General features: G+C 46.4%; 1 protein-coding gene across 1 annotated transcript in view; it reads left to right on the plus strand.

Moving 5' to 3' along the window:
• Positions 1–21220, plus strand: part of TMC2 (transmembrane channel like 2) — a 34205-nt gene extending 12985 nt beyond the window's left edge. The window contains exons 9-20 of the mRNA XM_059818965.1: positions 31–173; positions 1682–1829; positions 2273–2461; positions 3964–4143; positions 4949–5101; positions 6453–6581; positions 9538–9605; positions 10381–10620; positions 12410–12535; positions 17420–17498; positions 19703–19823; positions 20967–21220. Of these exons, the coding sequence (XP_059674948.1) occupies positions 31–173; positions 1682–1829; positions 2273–2461; positions 3964–4143; positions 4949–5101; positions 6453–6581; positions 9538–9605; positions 10381–10620; positions 12410–12535; positions 17420–17498; positions 19703–19823; positions 20967–21220 (1830 nt within the window). The remainder of the gene's footprint in view (positions 1–30; positions 174–1681; positions 1830–2272; positions 2462–3963; positions 4144–4948; positions 5102–6452; positions 6582–9537; positions 9606–10380; positions 10621–12409; positions 12536–17419; positions 17499–19702; positions 19824–20966) is intronic.

Genomic DNA, 21220 nt, shown 5'->3' on the forward strand with positions numbered 1-21220 from the left:
CACAAAGGTTTGCTTTTGCTTTTCTTCCAGGGCTACATCAAATACTCGGCGCTATTTTATGGCTACTACAACAACCAGAGGACAATTGGCTGGTTAAAATACAGGCTACCGATGGCATATTTCATGGTTGGGATCAGCGTATTTGGCTACAGCCTGATGGTTGTTATACAATCGTAAGTACGGCTGGCATTGCGCTCTCTGCAAAATCCACCCAGATGTGTCTCGCAGCTGGGCTCCCCTCCATGGGCACGGCTCACTGCTTGGTCCAGCCTTGGCCAGATGGCTCGGGGAGTGTGGGGCGAAGGGGGCTGCGTGCCTGCTGTGTTCATGCACTCAGCCTCAGCATCCACCACCCCTGGCTCTGGCAGGCTGGGTGGACCTGGACAGTCCCCTGCCTCAGCCCTGTGCTCACGTGCATTATTTTGAACCCTCCCACCTCCTTCTCCAGTCCTCTTCCTCCTCCTCCTCTCTAGATCACTTTAACCCTTCCTCCAACATTACTAAAGGGCTGTCAAACAGGTGGATTTTTTTACATGAAGGAGGATTTTACTTACAGTTAATTTCAAAGGCTCCTTTTCCTATTCTTTCATTGCAAAAAACCATTCCTGAAAGCCAATGTGAGTCACACAGATGGTGTGAGGGGAACAGAAAAGAGCCAAACGCTACCAAACTGCTTTTGATGTGTCTCCAAACTAATCAGTGGAGTTTTAAAGCAGGACCCCAATCCCCGTGCCCCTGGTACACTGTCCCCAAGCACCAGTGAGGCCCCCGCAGCATCCCCAGGGCACCGGGGATGCAGCCGAGGCACTTCTCACTGCTGAGGTGGTCTCTGCAAAGCCAAAAAAAAAAAAAAAAATAAACCCCCTTGTCTCTGCCTGGAGAGGACACCATGCAAAGATTTTCCTTTCTTTGCAAGAAAGAATAAGCCCATGGATTTGTATTGCTGCTGAAACAGGTCCTATTGCCATGCAGCAGAAAGAGTCTCTTGAGTCTTTGGCCGGAGTAGGACATGGGGATTTGCTGTATATTTGCCATGAAATTGCAGCATCTGTTGTCTCGCCTTCCTTGAGGGATTGGTGCTAGGAACTCTAGTGGGAGTTACAGAAGGATTTCAGGGATCAAATAATAGAGAGGGAACAGCAGAAGCCATATCTGCTCCTATGCTGATTAACAAGAATAATCCTTTTTCTCTCCCTGCATGGTTTGCTGCAAGCTCTTCGGCTCCAGCATTGTACAGCTACTGAAATCTCACTAAAACTTTGTGTTGCAGTGGGTGTATTGGACAGCACCAGTGATTTTTAACTAAATTTAACTAAAGGTAGCCATAATCACATATTGTATCCTAGGACCCAGAAGCACTGTAAATAGACTTTCTTCATGCACTAGCTGGTGGAAGCAATCCTTAACCTGCTTTAATCACCTATGCTAGGTTTTTTCTACATTACTGTTTTTAATACAAGACCTGCATAGCCCTGAAGACCCTGTTTGATGGTTCAGTCCTCCTTAAACCTAAAGTCCCATGGCACATGACAGTCACACCCAAACCCCAAGACTGGTCACCCTGCTCCTTCCTTACCCACCAGCAATCCCAAGCCACCGGCGCTGCTTTGCAAAGCTGAAGGACACGTGGTGGCTCTGTGAAACACTCCCTGACCTTGCCCCTGCACGTGTCCTTACACAGGATGGCACGCAATGCCAACGAAAGTACAGCAGATGGGGACGATGACAACTTCATTTTCAGCTGGAAAATGTTCACCAGCTGGGACTACCTCATTGGCAACCCAGAGACAGCAGACAACAAGTTTGCATCCATCACCACCAGCTTCAAGGTAACCCTAACCTGGCATTTCTCGGTCTGCTTCTGAGGATGCTCCCAGCACCTACCATGGCAGAGGTTTAAGAGGAAATCTTGGCCTCTGTATAGCATCTGTCTGTACGAACAGGTATGGCGCTGAATCACGGCAGCTCCGGCTCCCGTGCCACAGGTCACCCCAACAACCCTTTCAGGATTTGAAAAAAATCTAGTTTACTTCAGAGCACAATTCCCCCATCATGTTCCCCTGGGACACAGCAGGGTGTTTGCCACGTGTCTTTCTGTCAAACTGGGATGCCTGTATGAAGCTTTGTTTGAGCATAACACAAACTACCAAATTCAATATAGCCAGAATAGCATGGGATTACGTTTCATAGGATAGAAAACCATCTGATGTTGCCTTAGGCTCTGTGCTGTGAGATACACGCTCCAATTCTGTGACCATCTCTGTTTTTTCAGGAGTCTATCGTGGATGAGCAAGAAAGCAACAAGGATGAGAACATCCACCTGAGGAGGTTCCTGCGGGTTTTGGCCAACGTCCTCATCATATGCTGCTTGTGTGGGAGCGGCTACCTCATTTATTTCGTGGTGAAACGCTCCCAGACGTTTTCCAAAATGCAAAACGTTGGGTGGTATGAAAGAAACGAGGTAAAGAAACTTTGCTTCCAGTTTTCTGCTGTGATAATTTTCCTTGAAATCAGCATAATCGCTGCCACAGCTTGAGGACAGCATCCAAGGCAGAGGGATTCCCTACCAGGGCCCAGAAGTCCCCTTCAGTACCTTTGTACTTGTTTTAGCCGGGAAGCACATTGGTCTCACTGAGAGTTTCTAGGGTAAATCAACAGTTCCTGCAAAGAGGGGAAAATACTCTTACAATAAATCACAATAAAAGTCAATGGGCTTTCAGCACTTACATCACTGACCATTTTTTAAAGCATCTACCTCAAGCTGCATATTAATGCTTACAAATTCTATTGTACTAGAAAGCTCTGTGGGTGTTAGAAATATCCACGATCAGACACAAAGCTAAACTCAGATCTTTATCGTCCATCTTGAATAATGGGAATAAGATTTTACAACCTGCAGAAAAATTTCAGTTGTCAAAATTTTTCTGTGTCTGACTTTGGAATGAGAAGTTCAAATCTTGAAGCTCTTAAAAAAAAAGTTTCAACCTGTGGAAAGGCTTAATTTCAATGTATACTTCATTATCATGTATTTATATATCAAAGCCAAATTAAATTCAAAGCTATGCATTTTCATAATCCCCTCAGAAAACATCAGCAAGACAGCACTTTCTCACAAAATGCTTTGATTTATTTCAGTGAACTTTTCCCAAAGAAACAAATCCTATTAAAAAAAGTTTAATGTCTGAGACTTTCCTGGTGATAACTTGAGATCTGAATATACACAGTTCTGTGTACTGTTCCCTCTCCTGGAAAGAAAAGCACAAAAAGAGACCTGTGAGTCAGAGCCTGCCAGTAGCTCTATAGACACAGTCCTCTCCAGGCCAACGGGCACTGTAGGGCTGTAAAGAAGGATAGAGCCTGCAAGTCGCGCCTGAGCTAATGCTGATTTGCCAATGACCTCATTGACCACAGTACAACTTAGTGTCTCGCACCAAGTAAAGGAATAAAAATACCACCAGGATGTATTTTCTTGAGCTGCAAAACTGAGTCCTTGATGTGCTTCCATTCAAATCTGTAATTGCCTATTGCAAAAGCAAAGGTGCTGAACGTGGAAAATAAACATTAGCATCGACTAATTATCTTTATGCACACAAGCCAAGTCTCGCGCTTCCTCCAAAACTAAAATAAGAACCTCAGAGCTCACGCAAGCAGTACTACGAAGGACTTGAGGAACCTAAATATTCATGAGTCTGGGCTGACAGGGAACAAATACTTCAGAGCTCATCCCTTTGAGATAACAGCAAAAGTGCTCCTGCAAAAGCAAGCCGTGCAACCCAGCCCTGAAGTCTGACGCTGTGCTGCCTGCACACTAAGCAAAGCCAGAAGCTGAGCTCGCTTTGGCTCCTTCCCCTTTATAAATCCTTCAGAAATCTCCAACCAGTTGCTGGCAGCCCCTGCTCTGCTCAAAGTAAGATAGTCATTGTTGTTACTATTAGCGGTAATCTTGTTTTCCTCATGTGGCAGGTTGAAATTGTGATGTCCTTGCTGGGCATGTTTTGCCCTCCACTGTTTGAAACCATCGCTGCACTAGAAAATTACCATCCCCGCATCGGGCTGAAATGGCAGCTGGGGCGGATCTTCGCACTCTTCCTTGGGAACCTCTACACGTTTTTGTTGGCCTTGATGGATGACGTCAACGAAAAAGTAAGAGCTGAGCTGAAAAGCCACATTCGTTAGCATTTCCCAGGTCCAAGGGTGAGCGTAGCCCGTCCCCGCAGCCAGCAGGGATGATCACCCCCTTTGCAGCAGGCGCTTTCCCTGTCCCCAATCCTCTCGAGCATCAGCTGCAGCGAGCCAGGGAGACTCACCGACTAGAGGGGTTTCCAGAAAGTCTCCAGCTTCTCTTTACACCCCTGGAAAGGGAGTGATTATTGTGTCCTGTAACCACAGCATGTTAGGGTAATTAGATTTTTTTCTCCATCTGACACCATTTGCAATTTCTATTAACACAGACCCCAGAGGATATAATTTATAATCCTCTTCCCCTGCCCTCCCCTCTTTAACATTATCCTGGTAGCGTGTTGCAGGCAGATAACTGCAGGAAAGGATAAACGTCTAACTGATCCACAGAAAAAATGACTCTGTTTTAAGCTGAGAAGAATTGGAGGAATTGGGGCGGTTTGCTCTGCCCTGAAGAATTATGAAGAAAGCGAGGAAGGAGGACTGGGTGGAGGCTCCCTCGCACGCAATAGTCTTGAAGGAGGTCTGGCTCCTCCACGTGCGGGGAGCAGGCTGCTAGCTCCCCAAAACTCATGGTGCCCCTATCTGCTTTCAGTCTGGAAGGGCTGTTGCTCCCCTGCTCCTGGCAAAAGGGAAGGAGTTTCTGTGCTCCTGCCAGCACTGCAACTCCATCGTAAGCAGAGGGAGGAGGGGGTAACCCAACACCTTGGGTCCTCTGGGACCCCTACTTCCTGATGTGTTCAGCTGGTGGGGGGTTTCTTCGTTGCAGCTGGCTGAAGAGGATGTGGTGAAGAACATCACACACTGGACACTGCTTGGCCACCACAACTCATCTGCAGGGAACGGCAGCACCGCCATCCCACCTCCCCTTGATCCCGCAGACGTGCCCAGGGGACCCTGCTGGGAGACGACCGTTGGCATTGTAAGAAATTCGTTACGTAGTAAGTCTCTGGGCTGGTTTGGGGGTGGTTTTTTTCTTGTTGCTGTTGATGTTTTTAGCATTTCCAGGCTTGAAGTTTTCCTCGCAAATGATATCTCCTTTCCTGACTCACATAGCAGCACCAAGACAGTGTAAGTCCTTGGCCACAGTTCTCAAGCCATGGTGGGGAAATCCCCAGCTGGAAGCGCCCAGGGCACACACAGCTCTGCGGCACCTGCCGCGAAGAGCACAAAAGGCCAGGTAGTCAGCAGCCATGCCTGCATCAGGTTTGCGTTCGGATCATGACTGCACCTTTGAAGCAAATCTGTCTTCTCCACTTATTGCTGGACTTCAGTTCACATTGCAGAGCGGCTTTGGAGCACGAGTGAAACTTAACCAGAGGACGTGCCTCAAGGGAACTCCTGACACGTCCCAACTGTTAATGCATCGTGGGGCCATGGGAAGAGAGCAGAATTAGGCAAAATTAACCCCCCCGAAATGCATGCAGCGTGACCTTCACGTCCTCAGAGTTTCACCCCACAAACCCTGCAAGCTTCACCTTGCACCAAGAAGTTCTGCAGCCGGACTATGCACAGCTTAAAAAGTAAAAGCAGTTCTTTATTGGCTGATATACATAGCTAGGTCTTACCAAGATAGGAAGCTATGCATTACTGTGGGCACCCAATTGGTCTTCACTAGCCAAGCGGTTTTCAGTCAAGTGGGGAAAGCCCAGCCACCGTTGCTCCTCAGAAGGGGCTGATCCTCATTGCAGCTGAGCTGTCATCCTCCAGATCCTTGGTTTTTCCCCTCAGATTTTTAAACCTTTTCTTGTGTTTTTCCTTTTGAATCCAGCTATCTCCGTCCTACAAGTCTTACTTCTGCCTGCAATTTTACCCTTCTTGTCTTGCACATCTCTCCTCTCCACACTTCCTTGCAGCTCTTGATTACAACTGAGCAATTTCCTCAGGAGTCCACGTGAAGGTTACGGAGCTGAGCCACAGCAGAGCTAGGCACAATCAAGATTACCCTCGGTGTATGTATGCATGTTTTAAACAAGCATTATTGCAGCATTAACACTCTGCTCCCATTTTATGTGCTGCCACAACATGCAGTGCAGTCAATAATGCTAGCAGCAACTACCAGGGCTAATGGCTGTAACGGAGCTCGTGGTTCCCAAGCACAGAGGTAGAACTTAGGCACTGCTGAGTGTTTGAAAACAGGCAGGGAGTTTTCTCATGGCATGCTTTTCTGAAGGTTACTGTCATATAAAGACAAATGGCTTAATAAAAAATAGTCCTGAACGCACTACTGAAATAATAGGAGCTAAATGTTCTTTCCTTGTTTTAAATTGCAGGAGTTCGTAAGGCTCACCGTGTCCGATATCCTGGTGACCTACATAACCATCCTGGTGGGAGATTTCATCCGAGCTTGCTTCGTCAGATTTGTGAATTACTGTTGGTGCTGGGACCTAGAGGCTGGATTTGTAAGTCAATGTCTTACAGCTGAGAATATAGAAGTAATTTAGGTCCATTTGGTCAAATGCTACAAACAGATTGGTTTTGAATGCTTCCAGTGGTCCTCTGGTCTTGCCTGATAATTTAATTGGTGTAGGTAGTCTCTGCATCACTCCTCTGCATCGATCAGTTCCATCCCAGAAAGAACTGCCTCTCCCCCACCTCAGGACTTTAAAACACGAAGTTGAGTTAAAAAAATTAATTTGATGTTCATTTAGTTGTTATAACCTCAAATCTTTGGGCCCTTCTATACCTTTTCTCACAGCCCCAGACCTTCCTGTTCGCTGCCCACCCCACAGGCAGTAGCATGCTTTACTCACAGCACCGTCTTCTGATCAATGCTGGAAGCTGGTGTTACTTCTGCTGTGGTGGAGCAAGAGGAGTTCCCTTCCCCTCTCGTGTATGCATAACAGACAACAGCACTGGACTCTCTGGTATTCATAAAGGCTACATTACCAAAGCAGCCAGTACTGGAGCTGCACAAATACAGAATAATGAAAAAAAAAAAAAAAAAATGTCCATTGTTTCACATAAGAAGTGACAAGAACAGATGGATTCAGAGAGAGATGGAAATACCTTGCAAGATTACAATTATAGCAGTGCACCAGCTGCCTAGCTGTCATACTGGGAGGTTTGCCAGGAGGGGTCTGGAGAAGAGCAAATAGGAGAGCTTTGCAGGTGTCTACAGGGGCCTGGTCAAGCAAGGGCAGTTGGGCCACAACAGGTATTTTTCTGTTTGTGGAGCTCTTTGTATTTCTTCTGGGGAAGGAAGAGGACGTTTCCCAGGGCGGCCGAGGGATTTCAGAGCTCGGAGGACCCCCATGGCAGCCAAGCAGCTTCAATGAAATTGCTCCAATTGCACGTCCTCACAGATCATGGTCTTGTTGAAGCTTCTGGTTTCCTCCTCCTGGCCATGTCCTCCTCTCACTTTGTTAGCTGTCTTTGTTTATTATTTTTTTTTAGATGCTTTCCTCAAAACAACCTTTAGAAATACCACACAGGGTTTTCTTCATTCTTAAGATCTCAATTGTACAAATAGCTAGGAGTCTCTTCTGTACTTCAGGTACTCCTTGATGTATAAAAAAAATTAAGTTTCCTGGACATCCATCCTCCATCTCTCAGAGAAATTTAAAAGAGCTGCTTTAAGGCTTATTCTGCACTTCCCTCTCTCATTTCCCCTGGCATTCAGCATCAGCCCAGGCAGGCTGTGAGGCAATTTTGCACTGAGAAACAAACCCCATTCAGCATCTGTCAGGGGATGGCCAGACTAACATGCTCGGGCAGGTCGACTTTTGCAAACAAGCAGTCCAACCCAGGGAGCTCATAAGGAGCAAAGCAAGGCCCTTATTTATTGGACTAAGTAGTAGCGTTAATTTGCAGCCCATAACATGGGCAGCACTAGAGGGTCAGCACTCTGAGATCTGGCAGAGGCAAAGCTCTTCTTTCATGCCGAGCAGCTCCCATGGTAGTTACAGAAAGAAGAAAGCACTGTGGGTTTCCCTCCTCTTTTTCTTCTACATCTTTGGGAGATTTGCGTGTTCTTCGTGGTGCTATGTTTACTGCTCCACTGGTGCTCAAGTAGCCGTTGGGTTTTTTCCCCTGACCCAGGAATGAAAAAGGAGTGAAAGATGGTTTGGAACAGCCATCTAACCCGCCCTAGCCATGGGCACCAGCACAGTTGTATAGGTGTTTTTCTAATGTATATAGTGAAAAAGTCTCCTGTTTAACCCAGCCTTCTCACACAGAAGTACTCTAGGCAGCGGACAGCAGGCACTGAAAGTTGTCTTTATTCTCACGGGAAAAAGAAGCCAATATTAACTTCTAGCTAAAGATTTGTAGTAGAAATGGCCCAGAATCAAAAGAACAAAGAAAACAATGTTTGCACCCATCCCTTCCCAAAGCTGTGAGCAGTCAGCTAAGCACGACTGACTAGGCTCCTTTCGAGTTTTTGTCATAAAAGACAGGCATCTTAAACCTCAACTTTATGAACTGCTGACAGTATTATATATATGCAAATTGTGTGAAAAACAGACGTACTCCACAGGACATTGCAAATGTATAAGGGCATCACCCGTAATTTCTTAGAACCATGTTTTCTTCATTGCAGTAAAAAAAAAAAATATATTTTTTTCAAGAAAATGTAAAAGAAAAACTTTACACGTAGTTTAATCTGCCAAAAGTCATCTGAGTTTTGTGCTCAGAAAAGCAGATATATGTAGAAGAAACAGTAGCTTCATCATAGGCAAATCTAGCAGAATAATAATTTATAAAACAAATACTGTCAGTAGATTAGACTAGCCTGTTCTGGATTTACCACCATTAGCACCCACATCAGACAGGTTGATCTGTTTAAAGTAGTATTTTAACTACTGGCTAGCACAGAGCAAAATGCCACCAGATACCCATTGGGTTATATATTCCCTCGTATTTCTCTCCCTTTGCCCTCTGTTTCTGTTTTTCAGCAGCCTGCTGCTGCAAGACCTGGGGACATGGATATGTCTGGCATAGCATTTGCCCTCCAGCTCATCATTATCACCGTTTAAACATTCAATATTTTACCAGTGTGGAACTGTAAGTCCATAGCCAGATACACCAGCTGGGGTGTAAAACCTAGTTCTGTGCCATGGCTCCTTTACTTGCAGCTGGCTTTGTATTAGCAGAAAGAAATAAACACAGAGCAACTCTAAGCACCTCCATATATCTTCCCAATTTTCAGGAAGCCAAGAGAGAAGCAGCAGTCCACAGTGCGGTAGCTCCAATTTTGCTTTCACCACACTGCTGCTGGTCATTCAAGCAGTACGCATGCAGCGGGAGCCTGCCCAGAAGTCCCTTCATACCAGCTTTAAATAAGCATCCTTATACCCAGCAGCAAACAACAGCAGGTACCTCTAGCAATAACACACTCTCATTTCTTTCCCCATGCAGCCGTCCTATGCCGAGTTTGACATTAGCGGCAACGTTTTGGGTTTGGTCTTCAACCAGGGAATGATTTGGTAAGATACTTTTTTTTTTTTTTTGCATTATTTAGAAAACCTGCCAGTGGAGTTAGAAAGCTTCCAAGCCAGCTAGAATAACCTTTGGGTTTGGGTTTCTCTGATTGTTTGGCTTTCTGTGCTTGACTATAAAAATGGATGAGTAAGATGGCATTTTTGAATTTCCAAGAGGAGTAGCAGTGGCGTAACTGAGATAGAGATCAGTCATGCAAAACCTGCCCCACTCTCACTTTTATAAGGTCATTTTTTTCCAGTGGTAAAAATGTATTAAGAGGGTCCATGTGCTGGGGAAAGAGATCAGAAAGCGTTTGGGGGCCACCGTGAGCTTACACATCAATGCAAGGGTGGGCAGAGAGGCAGCTAGAGCAGGTTGGGCAGGAGGGACATGTCCCAAAACTGCCCCAGATTGATAATTCCTGCCTATTCCCCTACTACAACATCTCTGCAGATTTAAGGCGCTCTCTCCCTGCTGGTTACATTCACCTGACGTTTTCCAAGCTATCTCCAAGCTATTTTTGTCACAAACTGAAAAATCTTTCTTTGCAACCACTGAGGGGTCTGAGACCTGGCTGCTCCTCAATGCATGGTTACCATACCCTAACATGGAGGCAGGTGGCTTCTCTCCAGGAGCACAGGGGTAGTACAAGCCAGCCCGCTCAGACTTCATCTGTGGGCAAACTTGCCACCACATGAACACTTGTTTTCCTTCTTTGGAAAATAAAAAACCTGCCAGCCTGTCAAAAACTAACACCTGTGCTTCTCCTTTCCCTTTCAGGATGGGATCCTTTTACGCACCAGGGCTCGTGGGTATAAACGTGCTGCGCTTATTAACCTCCATGTATTTTCAGTGCTGGGCTGTTATGAGTAGCAATGTCCCTCATGAACGAGTCTTCAAAGCATCCAAGTCTAATAATTTTTACATGGGACTTTTGCTGTTGATCCTGTTCCTCAGCCTCCTGCCTGTGGCTTACACCATCATGTCCCTGCCTCCCTCCTTTGACTGCGGACCGTTCAGGTACTAGCAAAACACCAAAAAGGCCATTTTTCTGCTGTCATACATGGGATTATTTTCAGGAAGTTAGAAGACTTGGACTCTAGCAGAGATGGTGAAGTGCCTCCATTCTCCAACTGGTTAAATCCTTAGCAATGTGAGGCGACGGCCCGTGCCCAGCTGTGGGGTGAGAACAGTCGGCGGGGAGCACTGAACCTGCTCGGGGCTCCTGTCTGCTGTTCTCCAGCAGGCTCTGCAAACTCAGCTGCCCTGCCTCCTCTGCTACATGATTCCTGGTGTTTCCCCAACACACACCCCAATGAAAGCACCAGAGGAGAGCAGGGGTGGGACAGCAGGGTGCAGCCCCCAGTAAAAAAAAAAAAAGCAAGCAATGGGAGCACCCCTAAGGCTCTCTGGAACATTGTGGGAGCAAAACGGGTCCAAAGCCTCCTTCTAAGACCTTCCATAGAGCCAAGAATTCGCACAGCACAAGATGTATTTTACATGTTGAATTTTGTTGGAAAATAGCAGTAAATTTATAGGCGTGAGCATGAAGAGTTGCAGCTTTTTTAAAAAAAAATGCCTTTTTTGTTTTTTAATTAGGACAGAATCAGCACCGCACAGAGCATTCAGTGGACTGGATTGACATACCAATACAGTCTAATTTGATTGAGTAACGCCATTTCCCAGGCCTGCTGAGTCTGACTCAGCAAGGAGCCACCTTGGAACAAATTGTTCCTGTAGATGCACTGGTTTAGGTTATCCACTTGCTAACGGAGTATGACAACAGAAAGCTAAAATACTCGGGGGAGAAGGCAAGAGACCAAAATTCCCTCAGTTCTGTAACAAGGACGGGTGTCAACGAGCAATGTCAGGAGATCTGACAAGAAACTTGTTGCACGCACACTATCATTTGGAGATGACTAATCTGCAATGTGAAAGAGCTATTTCAATTCCCAATCAACCCTTCAAAAGCCACTCAGCCTGATTCAGATCCTTGGCACACCTCTCAGCTTAACTGAAAGCTCAGCTCTCCTGGGCTTAAGGCAGTTGATGAAGTTAGGATACCATTTAGCCAAGTTTGTCTTTATTGACTCTCATCATCAGGACAGAGTCCAACACCTTCCTGAGCAGAATCCTGCAAGATCCCAGGAGGCAACAAGCCTAAAGATGAGGAATAGCACTCGTTGGGTTGAATTCGCAGACCCAGAGATGGTGGGGACAGAAGAAGGTCAATTACGCAATCCAGCCTTTTACAGATTTGTTCTCCTTTCATACAGAATACTCTCATCTGCTTTATCAATCCGGTTTGAAATTACTCTTTCACTGAGTTTCCTTTTGAGCAATAATCACAGCTTGCTATTTTTGTCATTACTTAGCAGCTCTTCAAGTTGGCTGATTATTTCAGAAAGCCAGAATTTGCATATGGAAAGTCATCTCTACCATTAAAAGGCCTTATTTAACAAGATATTGATCAGAAATTTATGTTTACTGCAATCTGTAGGTTTTACACATTTCAGAGAGGTAAATACTCATAAAGAACTCATAAAGGAGCCACATTTGGAAATAAATGTATTAACTCCAGGAGCAAGTTGGCCTAGCAAAGATTATTCTTAAAATCAATGAGGCATGGGGAGGAATGGGTGGACCAATAGATAATTTAAAATGAAGGCATTTAAAAATCCTTCGTGGCCAACAGCAAGCTGATGCTCACTGAAAGAGAGAGGAAACGTGCTACTTAGCATTGCGAGATTAGGAGTTATTTTGTCCCTCCAGCGAATACCTACACTTAACTCGCTGTTTGTCTTTCCAGTGGAAAGAAAAGGATGTATGAAGTCATTCAAGAGACCATCGAGCTCGATTTCCCACTTTTTGTTGCCAAGATCTTCAGCTATGTGGCAAATCCAGGACTGATCATACCTGCAATTCTGCTCATGGTGTAAGTTTTACTTGCAAGATTACATGCCTGGCTGGGGAGATGAGGTTGAAAAAAAATGCTGGGATGTTAGTGAGGTCTAAATACAGCCTCTGCTGAGATAACAGCCCAGATTAGGGCAGAGACATGCTCCCTACGTCCCTCACCTTCATCCCACACAATTTCCCCAAATTTAATTACCTGACCCAATTAAACGCAACTTTGTAGATGAAACGTGTTGCTGACAGAGGCTTTGTGGATATCAAAGCTGTCAGAGCTTCCATATGAAAAATTTTCAGTAGCCAGTAGGAAATAAATGGACAGTCTGAGCTTGGTGCCTTTTGGAGAAGCAATTTCTGTCACAGCTGGTGGTATTTACAGCACTGCCAAGCCAGGGCATTCAAAAATTACACATTCCAAAGATATGATGAGGTGTGGTTTTTGTTTGGGTTGTTTGGGGTTTTTGTGGGTTTTTTAGTTATTTCTTTTTCCAAATAATACATCCGGAATTTGTTTCACTGCTGTCTGATCATTTCAGCTTCGAAACTACACTTAAATCCCTAGCACCTTCAGCAGCACTAGGACCAGGGCAGTTCTCTTTTTTCCTGGATATTTTTGGCATTGTTCTCGAGGTTTCCATAGCTATAAAAATGAGTGGGAGAGCTGTGGCCAAATTTTATAGACAGCTCTGAACACTCCAGACTAAGCAGTGAGAGGCAGGGAGAGGGATGGGGAGCATATTACATATGCTTGCCTGCTCTGACTCTTCCTTGGGCATCCACGCACATTGGAGATGGGCCTCTGGGCCGATCCAGTACAGCCGCTCTTGGGCACTGTGATCCTTCATTCTGAATAGGTTACACTGAAGATAATGCCATTAAAATAAAATCAAACACAAGTTCCCACATTACAAACTTTCCTACAGAAACAGCCTGAGAAAAATCCCAATTAAACTGAAAATGGCCTGTCATCCCTCTACCCGCCTCAAACTGCTTACTCATTTTAACGTAAATACAGGTGATCAGGTACTGTAACTTGTGCAGACAGATCCTGCACTTAGAATCAGATCAGATACACGCAGAAGACAAAGTCTCACGCTACATCCCTAGTATGCCCAAGCATATTATTGAGTTACTAGCTCTATTCCTGCGGGCTTCACAGTGGCACTAGCAGATGCTACTGCAAGCACGAGATGAAGACTGCAGAACTAAATGGATGACCTTTACAGAAGGGTTGCAGGTCAGGTTTCTGAGGCTTTGATGCAACCCCTCAAAAAGGTGGTGGGAGAGCAGTAGACCTTTGAAAACAATGTTTTGTTCAGTGACAATCTCCTGCCCTTTCCTCCACTGGCAGCCAGGACAGGCAACAGCACAAATCCAGTTTATCTGCTGAAGAGACACCTTTTATCACCCCTTCCAAGTCTGGGCTATTCCCACACCACAGCCTTCCATTGGTCCGTCTCTCCTTGAAAGACTGTTTTGTCTCTGCCTCAATCCCTTCCGCAAACTGAGAGATACCCTATGTCCACTTTACCTAAAACGTCCTTGTTTCCCTCCCAGATACACTGCCTGTGCAGCCTTTGAGGGTATCAAGATACTTGTGATTTCCAGTCATTCAGCTCCCAAGAGAGTCACAGCCCTAAAAAAAGTGGTTGCCCCCACAGTGCCTGGACAAGTCAGACCTACAGCCCCTTGGCAGTAGCTCTTGCATGCCCCGAGAGCATCAGGTGTCTTGCGGAGGCACTGCTTGCTATGTGCACGCGAACTTTTCCTGGGATAATCCCAGACAAAAACCATAGCTACTGTACAAGGATGTCTCCTAAGGCTTGGGTCCTTTTCTCCTCTCAGAAACTTTCCAGTCAAGGGAATCACATTTAGCAAGTTCCCCGTTTCCTGCCTTCTCCCTGAAAGTCTTCAGCTTCTGCTGCTGCATCTGCTGTGGTGCACAGGTAGACAGGGTCAAGCTGGAGCTAGTCCTTACACGGATCCACATCCAGCTTGCCAAGAGATTAAAACCAGGGAGCTTCATTTGGTCCTGACGAGCAGCGAGACAGCAGGTCTCAAAGTAGCAGGCAAGGCAACCTATAATGCCGCCTAAATAAAAAATAGCCTCTACAAAGAGCGACAGGTGGACTGTAAACAGACAGTCTGTTGACTTTGATGGCAGACACTCAAAAAAATGTGTTTTCCACTTCTGTGGACTGAATTAAGTCATTTTCTCTAGCCATGATAATCCCTTATCTTTCTCCAGGTGCAAACCAAAATGCCTCTTCTATTTTTTTCTGTTCTTGGCTTCTGGTCCCAAACAATAATGGGGTCCAGCGGGTGACATGTGTGTCAAAACTTACTGTCCTGTTTCTAGCTGCCTGAGGACAAGGGAAAAAGGAAACAAAGAGCAAGAAGCAGCAGAAATATTGTGCACACAGGCACATAACCTAGTCCGACTTGGGTCGGAAGCAGGATTTCAAGCCATGGCTTGCAGAGCTTCCTGGCAGAAGCTAGAAGCACCTTACTACATCAACAAGGAGAAAAAGATTGAAAACTACTGTGCAGGCTAGAGAAGGACAGTGACCCACACTCTATCCCCAGCTCTGGGGGAGCAGTAAATCAGTGAAGAGGGGTGCCAGGGCCACACCGTATCCATGCTAAGCAGCTCAAGCACCAGGGTGCATCCCCAGGCTCATTTCAGAGGCAACCAGATCTAAAGCACCCTGTCGAAAGTGGATAAACTCCATTTGCTAATGCTTACTTGATTTTTCAGCAAAGTTTACAGCGCCTCATGCTGCTGCTCACAGTCAGGCCAGGACCAGCTTTGCTCTGCCTTTTCTGGGAACTGGCACTAGCAGTGTGAATCAGGAATTCAATAGCAAATCCAGCACACCTGTAGGAGCTGCCCAGGACACTGGCATGCACCTTGGAGGATCACCCAGGCTGCGTCAGCATTGCTGAGGCTTGGCCTGAACAGCCCAGTCCAAATCTGCCCGACTACTTGCAGATTTGGACTGCAGCAAAGACATCCCCCCAAATCCCTTTCTGTGGCACTGTCCCTTTCCCCTCTCCCTCCCAAGACACTTCAGGGCAGTTCAATCCTGGACAAACTCAACCTCCCTTGAGCAACAAACCTGCAATAAACCAAGGACAGAGGAAACTCAGACTTAGCCTGCAGGCAGAGTGGGTTTATATCCCACAGTGTTTGGGAGAGGGACCTGGTGAGTTCACACCCTTCCCATCAACGCCCTGTTAAACACAGGAGTCAGCAGGGGAGGAAGCTGTGGTAGCTGGAGATGATGCTGGCCGCTAACGCAGAGGGTGAGAAAGGACTGAAAAAGGAATGGAAATGGATTTGCTCAGTTACTCAATGAACTTGAGAAGGCAGCTCAGAAACAGGGTGCATGGCATCTCAGATGGATTTTAATAGGCAGATCTAGTTATCTTTATGAAAACAGGGGTGCTCCAGGAACTTACATGCTGGCTGGTGACAACAAAAATGGCAGGGCAGCCCCAAAGCCCTGATTACAATGTAATATTTCCTAAGCAATGAGTTTGATAACATAGAGGAAATAAAACTATCACATCCTTACAGAACAAGAAAAATAACGATTTCCAAGAGGTTTTTGGGGGGCAGAGAGCCCAGATCACCAAGACTGAGTTTTGTGTTAATATTAGGCAAAAGGAAGCAAATGTGTTTCCTCTAGACAGACCCCCGCAAAAAGCTTCAAGAAAGGCCATCGTAAGTCCCCCTTCCTGCTCTCCCACCTGGAAAAGAATATGCCGGTACACAGTGCCTTGCTGGGCTTGGAGTCAGGCACTCCGCTGATAAAATCCTTGAACCTGGTTTGAGGATGCTGAACTTGGGCCGCAGCAACACAAACAGGTTATGACCTGTCAGCAAACTTTTTTAGACTGCCTTTTTCCTTTTTTTTTCCTCAAGAGAATTTTCTGCTTTACTTTAAAAAAAACTATAGTGGTGAACTGAACGGCTGGTGCTTTTCCTGGGAACGGCTCGGAGTCACTGAGCAGATGATGTTTATCATTTAGAAGAATAAAAGCACTCTACAAAAGCAGGAGGAGACATTTTTGACAACCAAAATATTACTGCCTGGCAAGTGGCAATGGTGGCGAGACAGCACCAGACGCTTGGGCATGTTTTAAAACACGCGCCTCCCCGTATGCCAAAGGCTGGTTGCCAACACGCCCTCTCCCATCCCACTTGCCTTTCAGTTCCCTCCAACCTGGCTTGGTTTTCCCCTGGCTTTGGCATGCCCTTTTTGCAGAAGAAGGGGTCGAACCAGAAGCCAGTGGCTCTGCTCTGACCTGGCTTCTGCTTTCCCTCAATTGCTCACTCCTGACGGCCCCTTCCTGGGATGCAGGAGGCAGCTGGTCCCAGCCAAGTGGGAAGCAGAACTGTGCCTTGAGCAATGTGCTTTTCAGGACAGGGTTCAGGGCCCTGCTCTGCCACCATTTTCCTGGTTACCTAGGTTTTTCTAAGGTCCCTGTGTAACCTGGTGCCTCTTTTGTCTCCCAGGCCAGGGTTTTCCTTTGAGCCATGGCAGAAAGCCATGTGTTTTATCAGTTGGTTTATAAGTCGGTTTTCAAGGCTGGTACCTGGTTTCACCAAGGCTGATGCCAAGGAAGCAGAGAAAGCCCCTGGCCAGCCAAGGAGGGCAGGTTGGTCATTTTTCTTCTGTTTGGGCCCAACTGAGCTACTGGACTGCCTCAGCCCATCTCAGCTGACCATGCCACAAGGCAGCCTGAATTTTTCCTAAGCCTTGAGCCTCTAAAGGCAGTTTGGAGACAGCTGGTAGGAAAACTAGGTATTAGAAGGTAGGCAAAAATTAAATGTTCTCTCCTTGTGAAACTTTCTCTCTCTCCTGATCCTATGACTACAGCAACACATTTGTTTTTGTAGCCTTGCCATCTATTACCTAAACGCTGTGGCTGAAGCGTACCAGCGCGCCAATGCAGAGCTGAAGAAGAAAATGCAAATGGTAAGTATTGATCTGGCAAAGCCATCTTTGAAATACCATGCACTTCAAGTTTGATGTGCAACATACGCTTTTAAATCGCTCTTCACTTCTGAACACCTTAGTTACACAAGAGGAAGACACATTTTATGCTTGTTCAGCCCTCTCTGATAGCATTGAATGGCTAACTGCAAAGAGTAGTGGTCACATCCCATAATAGGCTGCTATTTCATACATTAAAACTATAGTGAGTTTTCCAATAAACTGCGCTTTCCACCTACAAAAATAAGTTACCTCAAAGTTCAAGGAATGTTTTGGAGCCTGAGATTTCCCAGGGACAATGATAAGCCTATCAAAACCACAGCCAGATTTTGTACAAGCTGAAGAGCAAAGAGCTATAAATAATAACATGGTAATAACATTTTTTTACCACTAATTCTTGAAGGACTTTACAAAGGAGGCTCATGACTGTCTCTGCCATGCAGATGGGAAAACAAGATACAGACAGATGCAATGACTCGAATTAGCAGGGTAGGATTTGGACCTCATGATATCCAGAACTGGGAGAGGTTGAAACATACAGAGGACCATAATGCAGGGACCCCTGAACTAATATGAATTTTGCAGAATACCTGCAAAAGCGCAGCTCTGCTCAGATAACGAGCCTCAACGAGAAACAGCAAAGGTGTCCTGCTGCCAGGGCCTGTGCTGCTCTGGCAGCACCAGTTTCCACCAGAGCTTTCCTGGTGGGTCTCTAACCCTATGCTGTTTTGTACTACATAGATGTGTCCAAAATATCGAGCCTTGCATCAGGAGAGGATATGATGCCATCGAAGGATTGGTATCAGCCATTTTACCTAGTACAGGGCAGGATCCAAGCCAATGAAGCAATGCCACATCAAGCAGCACATTGCATAAAGCAGAGACTGGTGCAACATTAAAAGTGAGGATGTGAGCACTGAGAAATGAGACTCCATAAATCACATCTGAATGCTCAAATTCAGAACTGATCACTCATGCTCATGGCTTAAAATAAGGGTCTTGTTGCGTAGGGCATCCTCAAGTATCACAAGAGTTGAACACGTGCTATAGCACACTTGGACTGATGGGCTTATAATCTGTTTCACAATGCACAAACTGGTTGCGATCAGGGTTTAAGGGAGCACAAACCCCTATGGAGGGGCCACAAAGGAGGGCCCAGCTCTACCCAAAGGAACAGAAATATCTCCAGACAAGCACCTGCTTTTGCACACACCTTATGTATCTTTGTCCCGCAGGCACCTGTAGGCTTGCTGAGGCAGCCAAGCCTGGCAAAGAGGAGGGGTACGGAGCAGGGCAGGGGGAAAAGGAGGGCATCAGCACAGCCCCACTGCTTAGTGAGCGAGGGATGGGAGCTGCCTCGTCATGGCAGGGGTGGTCAGCGGTTGGAGCCCACCAGAAACCACCGCGCAATGACCTGCTGAGCTCAGAGAGATCTGCCATGGCTGCCCCCAAAGTCTGCCCAGTTTGCCAAATGGATGGAGGCCGCTCTGTGGGTTGGGACCTCTCAGCTGTAGCAAGGCCACGAGCCACCTTGCGTTCTGTGGCTCCAGCACATAATGCCCTCCATTGGCAGAGCACCCTTTTGGGAGGAAGGATCCAGCTGGAGTGGAGTCCATCCAAGCTTTCTCACTGCGTAAGAGAGGGCAGCCTCTCCCTTCCCCATCCAGCATGTTTGTCCTGAGCAGAAACAGACCCCAAGTATTTTTCTCCCTCTGCCATCCAGAAGGAAATCTTTTGAAGACCTAAATGTATGCAAGTAAAACCAAAACCAGCCCTACCGCCTATCCCCATGCTGCCATGCCTTCCTCCTCTTCCTCCGACATTTATCACTGACACCCTCCCTCACAAGAGGTCCACATTTAATACAAACAAAAACCCCAGGGAGGGCAAGTTGGCAGCTGCAGAAACACACAGACAGCCTGGTAGACCTAAACCACATTATCAGCAAGCGCTTTGCCCTAACAGGAGCAGAGCTGTCGCTTCCCAGTATCTTGGTCCTGCTTGGGATGCACTTTCTTTTCCTAAAACCCTCAGTCACTGGACCAAGATTCAGCACCTTGAACTTGTCAAAGAGGTTACATTCAGACCAACAAACACTTAGCCAGGCCAACCATGACACCAGGCCACCATTTCATGGATTACATCTGCAGTTTCAAACTAAACTCAATGGTTTTTTTTTGATGCAGCAACGTGAAGAGGAGAAAAACAAGAGAAACAACAAAGCCAGTTCTAACCCCATTCTGCAAGATCTGGAGGATTTACTTACACCAAGCACTAAGAGTGAAAGTCACCCCAAACAAGCAGAAGGTAAAAAATAAGCAACCTCCCCTCAACCCTCCTCAAAAGGGTCCTTTTGCCACCAAACGATGACTGGGAAGGATTGAGAAACAGGAGCAATACACATTTGCAAGGGATCGGATGAGTATAACTAGAACAGATTTTGTCTGCTAACAGAAGTCCACTTGCCAACGGACACCCAGGAAGGGGAAGCTTTTAGACTGGATTATGTCTCACACAGGCTTATCGCAGCATGGGAATTGTAATCTAAAGTTATGATTCATATCCCAGCTATTAACCACGCTGGTCATGAAACCAGCAATTTATTCTGGGCACAATGCTGAAACTCCAGCATTGTTTCTGCGCTGATGAGTTGAGCCAGGCATAGACTTTTCTCCAAATTGAGGTTTTCATTGGAAAAAATCACTGTGAATGAGACAGAAGCTTTTTACAGGACTGTGTCGGTCTTAGGGCAAATAAATGCATGCTGTAAGCTCTGCTGAGGGGGTCCATGGCTGGGTGGAAAGATACAGGAGGAGGCATTGGCACCAGCATCCAGGCACTCTCAAGGAAGACAGACTCTCCAGGCTCGGTCTCAACCAGCCATTTCCTGACTGCCAGAGCCTCCTGCTCTCATTTGTGAGAAACAATGCAACACATGTGAAAGATCTTGATTTTATCTTGATGCAGATGAGAAAAGTAGACTTGTCCCACCATAACCCTCTAGCATTTAGATGGGCTGTTTCTTGAAGAGGCTGAGACAAGCTGGAAAGTTCAGACCAACCTGATACAGATTCCCCCCAGAACAGACCCAGGGCGCTCATTTAAATGCAAATAGTGCTGGCAGCAGTGTGGGTGCATTGAAAATAAAGATTAAAATCAGCAATTACCCATGACCACCACGTGGCTAGAGGTGTACCAGTATGGCTGTTAGCACTATCATATCTTATAAACACATCAATAAGAACCTGCAAAGAGGGCTCAGGCAGCAGAGACAGATGCTGGCTGTTGGCCAGGGGCTAACGATCTTATTTATGGTTTCTTCACTCAGATGCTCAAACACAAATCCCCAAACACTTGGGTTATTGCACATAGAAGAAACAGCAGCCATCGGGGAAAGGAAGAAAGGCAGTGTTCGCTCTCAAGAAAATAACATTCATAATCTTTCTCTAGACAAGAAAATAGAGTCTCCTAATAGAACCAGCCCTGTCAGAAAACAAGGCAGAGCAGCAGCCCTGGATGGCAGCACCATGACTGGTGGGAGAGGACCAGCATTCACCCCGCCACCGCACGTGTTCGTGACACAGCCACCAACACTGGGTGTCTGGGCACCTTACTCTGGCCAGCCCAGGCCAAGGGGGCACCCACCTGGACCAGTCCCTGGGAGGGGGAGAGTGCAGCCACACTACTCACGTGCTGCTCAATAA

Source organism: Gavia stellata, chromosome 6, assembly GCF_030936135.1.
Source record: "Gavia stellata isolate bGavSte3 chromosome 6, bGavSte3.hap2, whole genome shotgun sequence".
Classification (NCBI taxonomy): Eukaryota; Metazoa; Chordata; class Aves; order Gaviiformes; family Gaviidae; genus Gavia; species Gavia stellata.